General features: G+C 53.4%; 1 protein-coding gene across 1 annotated transcript; it reads left to right on the top strand.

The window, feature by feature from the left end:
• The first annotated feature begins 2,709 nt into the window (after window positions 1-2,709).
• Window positions 2,710-9,869, top strand: LOC119303471 (indole-3-acetaldehyde oxidase-like). The gene is made up of 7 exons (XM_037580605.1): window positions 2,710-3,073; window positions 4,964-6,604; window positions 7,024-7,286; window positions 7,401-7,610; window positions 7,696-7,914; window positions 8,043-9,203; window positions 9,294-9,869. Exons 1-7 carry the CDS (start codon window positions 2,908-2,910, stop codon window positions 9,705-9,707), a joined length of 4,074 nt encoding a protein of 1,357 aa, XP_037436502.1. The 5' UTR covers window positions 2,710-2,907; the 3' UTR covers window positions 9,708-9,869.
• The last annotated feature ends 37 nt before the right edge of the window (window positions 9,870-9,906 follow it).

The raw sequence follows: 9,906 nt of genomic DNA, 5'->3' as shown, positions 1-9,906 counted from the left end.
CACAGCCATCTCGTGGTCAGCTCCTGCAGGCCGCGCCGCAGGCACGCGAGCTCCGGCCCGGGAGGAGCCACGGGCTGTGAGGTCCGCCTGTGGGTGCCCGACCTCCGCCCTGGGAGCGGCCACGGGCGCAACAACGGTGGCGCGATCTCCGAGCGGCCGCTGGAGGAGCGAGCGAGCAATGGGACGGGCATGCTCCATGCTCATATGAAAAAGGAGAGAGAAGAAAAGGTGAGGTGGGTCGCTGCAGATGGGACCTACGAGGCTTGCCCGGGCGTGACTAGGCACGTCCGGGCAGCCTCATATTATCTCATATTTGAGGTAGATCTGAGGTGCCCTGCATAGCTTGAATGTTCAAGGCCAAAACGAGAAGTCCGATTAGATCATTTTTTCTGACCAGACACTGTACGAACTGTCCGTCCAGACATTTAGGGAGAAAATAGGGGGTACGGTTGTAGATGCTCTAACGACCCGGTTCTGAAATAAGCCAGCCACACGTCACCTCACTGCTATTGGTGATGCACTGCAGCGTTGGCTAACCGCATGGTGACCAATAGTAAACAAGACTATTAGGGCAACTGCAACGTGCCGATCCAAACGGACGCGCGCTTTGTCCGCTTTTCGTCTATTTGGGTCGGCCAGATGGACGTGCGCGTCCGTTTTTAATTAATTTGGGTCGACAGGTGCGCCCAAGGAAAGGCATACTCATTTTTACCGACGTGGCCGAAACAGACTTAATAAAACATAACTATACATAAATGATCAGTCAAACGCCGGTCAAACTCCACTTAAACATAACATTAAAAAAACTATGATAAATGCCTGCACGCTGCCCTAGTAGACCACCTTGCCTTGCCCTTGCCCTTTCCGCCGTTGTCGCCGAGGTCGATAAAGATGGTAGGCGGCCTAGCCCAACCGAGCATGGCTTGATAGGCCGCCAGGGCAGCCTCCTCCGATGTCTGCTGCGGCGACGACATAGCGGCGAGACGGGCGCACTCCTCCTCCTCAAGCTGCAGCGCCTCCTCCTCGCGGTGCAGCTGCTGCTCCCTCTGCATCTTCTGCTCGTCGTCGGCCCCCTCCTCGGCGAGCCAATGCTCCTTCCAGCGCTCAAGGTGGGTCGCCTCCGCTTCCGGCATGGAGGCGTAGTAGCAGGAAGGCGCGCTCACCCACTCGCGGAGCTTGCCGGTCCACGAATATGACTCATTGGGCCAAGTGGGGTGGGGCGACGGTGACCGCTTTCGCGTGGGCGTTGGCTCGCGCTCCAGCTACGACTCTAGTTCGGCCTTGGGCTCGACGAGCGGCGACACGGGCGGCGGTGGCGACACGAATAGGGGCGCGTGGACGGAGTCTCCCGCCGTGGACAAAGCAAGGGCGTGCTCCAGCCCATCCCAATGGGCGCCCTCCTCGAGTCGGCTCACCTCCAGCGTGTGTTGTAGGGCCTCCTCGAGGGCGGCTTGGTACTCCGCCTCCGCCCGCTCTTCCGCCGGCTTTACCTTGGGGACGGCGGTGGGACGTCGTGGTCAATATGGACGCCGCGGCGGCGCTCCTCCTCGTGCTCTAGCATAAACCAACGCTCCCAGTTGGGGAGTCTGGCGCGTAGGCACGCATGGCGCGGCTACCGCGTAAGCAGCTCACGCCACCGATAAACCTCCTCCACGTGTGCCCCCGCAAACATCGGCGCCGCTGGGATGGGGATGCGTTGCGGGTCTAGATGTCAGTCGTGCAGCAAGTTCACATCCGTGTACTGCAGGGGCTGGTGATACTCCCAGTGCCACCGTGCCTGGTGCCTGGTGGACTGGGATGTACAGTTGTTGTTGCTCTGCGGTGGCTTGCCGCGTCTAGCCGCCGCGCGTTGAACCTCTCCTTCCTCCCTTCCTTCCCGCCGAAGATGCCCATGGCTTTGCTAGGGTCTCGAGCTGGTTGGCTGGCTGGCTAAGATTTTGTGGTCGCCGGCGAGGGAGTAAAGGTGGCCAAATGTGGACGAGAAGTGGATGAGGCCGACCCCGCCGCACGCGTCCATTAGAAAGGACGGGCACGCGATCCTTCCACACACTGCCAGGCGGGCCCGGTGGCTGTGTTTAATACGACCACATGTGGTGGTTGGTCGGCTGACTTGTGGGGCCGCGACGGACACTGAGGGAACGCGTGGCACATCTGCTTCGTGTCTGAAATGCGTCGGTGCGGACACGAAGCGAGCGCAATTTGGGTTTGGGTTGGCGCGTTGGACCGGCGTTTTTGTCTGCGGCGACCCAAACAAACGTGGACGTGCCAAATGGATCGTCCGGTTGGAGTTGCTCTTAGTGATCATTGTGTTGACCCCTTCAAAGTTTTTCTTTTCCTTTTTCTTTTTATACTACACCAAAACATAGCTTGGGACTCCGGGGTCTTATTTGCCTTTGCTGTGTCGGTGTGTCTTTGTGTGCACGCGTTGATTTTGGCTCTATGTATCCTAATAACTATGCAAAGGTTAAAAATGTGCTCATTGTATTTGAATCCTCCCTACGTTTCATTTAAAGCTAGTAGTAAAGTTGCCTATTTGTCAAGATACGGTAAACAAGAACAAAAGCAAACAAACATGGGCTGGCAGTGTGTCATCTTCAGATCAGTTACGACCTTTCCCGTCCTTTTGATCTGTCGTATAGTACGCAGTACTACCGATTGGCTGATGCTCCTATGACAGCAGAAAAGTCCACGAGAAGCTAGCGTACCGCCTCCGTCTGTTCCGCCGGGCGTCTGTCTGGACCGGGGGAGTGTACACGCGCGACGCGACCACCGAACACCAATCTCGCGCCCCTTGACCTCTAGGTAGCGATCGAAATCGCGCTGTACAATTTCGATCTTGTCTTCCCTGCGCGCACTTGGTGAGTAGTACTAGTGCAGCAGGAGGATAAGGGTGGGTTGTGGAGAGCGATGGGGTCGCTGGGGAAGGACGCGGCGGCTGCGGCGGGGGAGCGGGTGGTGCTGGCGGTGAACGGCGCGCGGCACGAGGCGGCCGGAGTGGACCCGTCGACGACGCTGCTGGAGTTCCTCCGCACGCGCACGCCCGTCAGGGGGCCCAAGCTCGGCTGCGGCGAAGGTGAGGGCAGCACCGCTCGATTCATTTCATATCGCCTTGTTTAATTCTTCTTTCGCTCGTTCGCACAAGCGGATGGATCGAGCCCATCTGTCCATGTGAGTTGCTCCAGATTTCGATCAAACCGGTACCAGTTCTTTATTTGTGTACATGTGCACGTAGGACATCACACCACAATGCACACCGATTCTTCATGTTCCTCGTCTCTGGTTCTTCTATAATCTTCTTCTTTTTTGCTTGGGTTAGCTAGCTAGCGCTATCGTTCATAAATCGTGACGGGCACATACAGATTCCAGCCTCCATCGCAATTGTTGGATCGATGGCTCGTTCATCAAACGCGGACCGCAAATATAGTTTTACTGTTTGTTTTCTCCTGGGAAAATCAATCCTCTTGCATGCGGCAGATACTGCCGCGATCTCCTTGGATTCTGATTCTGCTTGATCCCATGCACACGCCACGTTGTTAATTTAGCTATAAGTCAACTCCACCACGGAATCTAGCTCTCCATAAGAGGGTAGGCAGGTAGTTTACCAAAGGGACCCTCTGGAGATCGTAATCCGGATTTCTCGAAATAGAATAATTGAATGATAAGGAGGTGCACATGGTCAATCTCCATCTTGAAGCCAAGTCTCTTTTGTCTTCTTATATTTTACATGAAGATAATCCGACTTTCCAACCTGCTCTCAGCACCCCGACAGCACAGACGACCGCTGCTTTTTTACTTCATTCAGGCAAGTGCACGCGTATAACTTCATGTAGGAGCATATAATTCAACTTTGCAGTTTAGTGTCAGTATTCTTTTCGCTGTAAGTTTACTTCGAATTTCTTTTTTCAAGAAAGATTTTTACTTTAACTTTACCTACTATCAAACGACCAGTCGACAACCGACGACTTTGTAGTACAACAGTTAGCGGAAATAACCTTGCCCGACACGCCATTGTCACTACACTCGGCCTAGCGATGTGACCGAGATATACTAGAATATGTTTTCTTGACTTTTATCTAAAAAATAGTGCTACCTTGGAACCAAAATATAAAACGTTTTTATAGACTAAACTAGTCTACTAAAATGTCTTATTTTGCTACGAGGAGTAATAGTAGCTAAGAAAACAGTAAACTAGAGGATTACTACGTAGTTCTTTACGGTCACTCAGCTCAGGCATGATGGTGACAAAAGGCTGCCTTGCTGTTTCCTGTTTGGTGGCCAGCTCCCATCCATGTTCAACTGCCGATATTAGAAACTTTGGCGCGTGTTCCACTTTGCCACATACAGTAGCGAAATTCTGTAATCAGTACCACCAGATTTTTGCCCATATCAACTTGGCACATGCTTTATATTGATATTTATATAGATTCGCATGACTTTACACTTTACAGAACTAGCCCGGCAAAGGAGGTAATTAGTGGGAGTGTGGGACCATGTGCTTCGCAATAGCCGTTGCCTTTTAGCGTGAATTATGTGAGACTTTTTATCTTCGGTTTTGGCCGATTCTAGCTGAAATTAACATTATATCCCCGCAAAAAAAGTGAAATTAACTAACAGCAAAAAAAAATCTAACGTGTGTTTTTTTTTAGCATCAGTACAGACACAAGCGCTCATATACACGCGCATACACTCACCTCTATGAACGCACACACGCACACCCTACCCCTATGAGCACCTCCGAAAGACTGAGCCGGCACATCATCTTGAGATTTACGAAGTCACCGTAGACGCCTCGTCATCGACGGGAACGTCTTCTCCCACTGAAAGCGCATCGCCGAAAATCCTAAAATAAATCCAGGAATAATACGAGCGTGGGTTGGGAATATCACTGTCCATCTAACCATCTCAACCACAGGTTGGTTTGCAAATCTAACGTGTGTTAACGTTGCTGCGTGCATGCATGCAGGTGGATGCGGCGCATGCGTGGTGCTCATCTCCAAGTACGACCCGGCCACCGACGAGGTGACCGAGTTCTCGGCGAGCTCCTGCCTGACGCTCGTCGGCAGCCTTAACCACTGCTCGGTCACCACCAGCGAGGGCATCGGCAACACCCGCGATGGCTACCACCCCATCCAGCAGCGCCTCGCCGGCTTCCACGCCTCCCAGTGCGGCTTCTGCACCCCCGGCATGTGCATGTCCATCTTCTCCTCGCTCGTCAAAGCCGACAAGCCCGGCACCACCACCGCCGGTGATCACGCCCCGCCGCCGGGGTTCTCCAAGCTTACCTGCTCTAAGGCCGAGCACGCCGTTTCCGGCAATCTGTGCCGCTGCACCGGCTACCGGCCTATCCTCGACGCCTGCAAGAGCTTCGCCGCCGACGTCGACCTCGAGGACCTCGGCCTCAACTCGTTCTGGAAGAAAGGCACGGACAGCGCCGACATCAGCAAGCTGCCGGAATACTCCAGCGGCTCTGTCTGCACCTTCCCTGAGTTCCTCAAGTCCGAGATCAAGGGCCAAATGAACGAAAACTCAGTGCCAGCGGCGATCGCCGGCGAAGACGGCTGGTACCATCCCAGGAGCATCCAGGAGCTCCATAGCCTCTTCGATTCCAGCTGGTTCGACGAAAATTCAGTCAAGATCGTGGCGTCAAACACCGGCGCCGGAGTGTACAAGGATCAAGACCTGTACGATAAGTACATCGACATCAAAGGCATCGCAGAGCTTTCTGTCATCGACAGGAACAGCAAGGGGTTGGAGATCGGGGCAGCCGTGTCCATCTCCAAAGCCATCGAGGTCTTCTCCGATGGCACTCCGGTATTCAGAAAGATCGCCAGTCACCTGAGCAAGGTGGCCTCGCCGTTCGTCCGAAACACAGCGACCGTCGGCGGGAACGTGATCATGGCACAACGACTGCAGTTCCCGTCGGACATAGCCACCGTTCTTCTCGCCGCCGGCTCCACCGTCACCATCCAGACGGCTTCCAAGATGCTGTGCCTGACGCTCGATGAGTTCTTGGAGCAGCCTCCCTGTGATGCCAAGACCATACTGCTCAGCATATTTGTCCCGGATTGGGGTTCAGACAATGTCATCTTCGAGACCTCTCGTGTAGCTCCCAGACCATTTGGCAATGCCGTCTCCTATGTCAATTCTGCATTCCTGGCAAGGACTTCAGGCGATGGAGCATCAGGGAAGCTCATAATTGAGGATATCTGCCTTGCATTCGGCGCATACGGTGTCGATCATACCACCCGGGCTCGGAAGGTTGAAGAGTTCTTGAAGGGGAAATCCGTGAGTGCGCCTGTGATACTTGAAGCTGTTCGATTGCTGAAGGATATTATCATGCCGTCAGAAGGCACCACACACCCTGAATACAGAGTCAGCTTGGCTGTCAGTTTCTTGTTCAGTTTCCTTTCTTCACTTGGAAACAACCTGACTGAACCAGCAAAGGCTATTGCTCCCAATGGGTCATGTGCAAATGGAAGCATGAATGGTCAGGTTGCGAGCGAAGACTTGCAGATTCGCTCAAGGCAAGAACTGGTTTTCAATGACGAATACAAACCTGTCGGCAAGCCGATCACGAAATCCGGGGCCGAGCTGCAAGCTTCTGGTATACTCCTACATTCTTATTCAATGTTTTATTTAGATTACAAGTGTTTACTTCAATTAGTATGTACTCTTCAATTACAAGTGATAATACTACTTGACAATGCTGGTCTACCTTATAACTTATGCCCTGGCACTGCACTTCTTAGATTTCTGTAGCTTGAACTTCTCAGCATTGTTTATAGTAAAGTTGTACTAAAGTTGCATCACTTAATTTGGATTGGAGGAAGTAATATTTTCTTCTACATACTTCAAGATCATTTGGGATTTTTTTTATTCATCTTTAGCACAATGGTTCTATCAGTGCCGAACCATATGATATGCTGCATCCCTGAATATATTTCTTCAAAAATAAAAATTTGTTGGCACATCTAACTTCTATCGAGAAACATGGACTTGACAATATTCTTGCTTGTTTTCCAGGGGAGGCTGTGTATGTTGATGACATCCCTGCTCCCAAGGATTGCCTCTATGGAGCTTTTATCTACAGCACACACCCTCATGCCCATATCAAAGGTGTCAACTTCAGGCCATCTTTGGCTTCAGAAAAGGTCATCGGGGTTATCACCGCAAAGGATATTCCAGCCGGTGGCAAAAATGTTGGAGCTGGCATCAATATGCTAGGAACCGAAGCTCTTTTCGGCGATCCGGTTTCTGAATTTGCTGGTCAAAATATTGGCATTGTGGTACCTACTTCTGGCCACCTGAACTCAATTTCAGGACATAAACCAGTACTAGTTTATTCTTATACTGAATTTTAAGAGATCACTGAACTTACCGTATCCTTTGCCATCACTCAGATCGCTGAAACACAGAAGTACGCCTATATGGCGGCGAAGCAAGCGGTCATCGAGTATAGCACCGAGAATCTTCAGCCGCCGATTCTGACAATAGAAGATGCCATCCGGCATAACAGCTACTTCCAAACTTCCCCATATTTTGCTCCTCGGCCAGTTGGGGACTTCGAGCAAGGGATGTCTCAAGCTGATCACAAGATCCTATCAGGAGAGGTACACATTTGATATCTAGGATGCTGCATTGTTAGTTTCAGATGACGAAGATAACTGAATAGCGTCTTTTGTTAACTTCCGACAGGTGAAACTTGAATCACAGTACTACTTCTACATGGAGACTCAGACCGCATTGGCCATCCCCGACGAGGATAACTGCATCATCGTCTACTCCTCTACGCAGCTACCCGAGATCATTCAGAATGTCGTCGCGGACTGCCTCGGCATTCCCTACCACAATGTTCGCGTCATCACAAGGAGAGTCGGAGGCGGCTTTGGTGGAAAGGGAATGAAATCAACCCATGTAAGTTCATTCAGACTACACACCAACAATAACTTCTGCAGCATTCATTCAGACTACACACCAACAATATGTTCTGTTTTTCAGTTGGTACAATCTTCTGATCATGTTACAATTGTTTGGGTTTTCAGGTAGCATGTGCGTGTGCAGTTGCAGCGTTCAAGCTGCGGCGTCCTGTTCGGATGTACCTCGACCGGAAGACGGACATGATCATGGCCGGAGGGCGGCACCCGATGAAGGCGAAGTACTCCGTCGGGTTCAAGTCGGACGGCACGCTCACGGCTCTGCACGTCGATCTTGGGATCAACGCCGGGATATCGCCGGACTTGAGCCCGATGATCCCGGCTGCCACCATCGCTTCTCTGAAGAAGTACAACTGGGGCGCCCTCGCCTTCGACATCAAGTTGTGCAAGACGAACGTATCGTCCAAGTCGGCCGTGCGGGCGCCCGGCGACGTGCAGGGCTCCTTCATCGCCGAGGCCATCATCGAGCACGTCGCGTCCGCGCTCGGGGCCGACACCAACGCCGTCCGGAGAAAGAACCTCCACAGCGTCGAGAGCCTCATGAAGTTCTACGGCGACGCCGCGGGGGACGCCCCGACATACAGCCTCATCGACATCTTCGACAAGCTGGCCTCGTCGCCGGAGTACCAGAGCAGGGCGAAGGCAGTTGAGCGGTTCAATGGCGGGAGAAGGTGGAAGAAGCGCGGCATTTCGTGCGTGCCGATCACCTACGAGGTGACCCTCCGGCCGACGCCGGGGAAGGTGTCCATCCTGAACGACGGCTCGATCGCTGTGGAGGTCGGCGGCGTGGAGCTCGGGCAAGGGCTGTATACCAAGGTGAAGCAGATGACGGCGTTCGGGCTGCGGGAGCTCTGTCCCGACGCCGACGGGCTGCTCGACAAGGTGCGCGTCATTCAGGCCGACACGCTGAGCTTGATCCAGGGCAGCTTCACCGGTGGGAGCACCACGTCCGAGAGCAGCTGCGAGGCGGTCCGTCAGTCGTGCGCCGTGCTCGTGGAGCGGCTCCAGCCCATCAAAGAGGGCCTCGAGGCAAAGTCAGGCGCTGCGGCGCCATGGAGCGCCTTGATTGCCCAGGCGAAGATGGCGAGCGTGAACCTGTCGGCCCACGCCTACTGGAAGCCCGACCCAGCCTTCGTAAAATACATCAACTACGGAGCCGCCGTCAGCGAGGTGGAAATCGACGTGCTGACCGGAGCGACGACGATCATGAGGAGCGATCTGGTGTACGACTGCGGGCAGAGCCTGAACCCGGCGGTCGACCTCGGCCAGGTAAGCTCACCGCCGACCCGCGCAGCCACCTGATCGCTAGCTGCTTCTGCAGATCGTTGTAATCTGACTCCATTTTTGTTCATGGATCAGGTGGAGGGCGCATTCGTGCAAGGGGTGGGGTTCTTCACGAACGAGGACTACGCGACGAACGCCGATGGGCTGGTGGTGCACGATGGCACCTGGACATATAAGATCCCGACGGTGGATACCATCCCCAAGCAGTTCAACGTGGAGCTCATAAGCAGCGCGCGCGGAAACAAGCGGGTGCTCTCCTCCAAGGCGTCCGGCGAGCCGCCGCTGCTCCTGGCAGCGTCGGTGCACTGTGCCATGCGGGAGGCCATCAGGGCGGCCAGAACGGACTTCTCGGTCAACTCACCGCTGACGTTCCAGATGGACGTGCCGGCCACCATGGCCGGCGTCAAGGAGCTCTGCGGCCTTGACGTCGTGGAGAGGCACCTCCAGAGCCTCTCCTCAGCCGCCGAGGTCCCGACTCCCGTGGCATGACGCTGAGTACGTTGTGTGTAAAAAGTTGGCATGTAATTTGGCGTGCGTTATGCAAAACAGTTTTGCTAAGTTTCAGTCGATTAAGATTTCGTTATGTCTCAGATCATATATTCCTTTGATCTTGCATGAAGATCCGTATATTTTTCTCTTTTCAGTTTTATCTTTTCTTCTTCTTAATTCTATGTCACTTCTTAATTCT

This window comes from Triticum dicoccoides, chromosome 5A (genome assembly GCF_002162155.2).
Source record: "Triticum dicoccoides isolate Atlit2015 ecotype Zavitan chromosome 5A, WEW_v2.0, whole genome shotgun sequence".
Taxonomy (NCBI): domain Eukaryota; kingdom Viridiplantae; phylum Streptophyta; class Magnoliopsida; order Poales; family Poaceae; genus Triticum; species Triticum dicoccoides.
The sequence above is the reverse complement of the archived record's forward strand: the minus strand, read 5'-3'. Positions and strand labels throughout refer to the sequence as shown.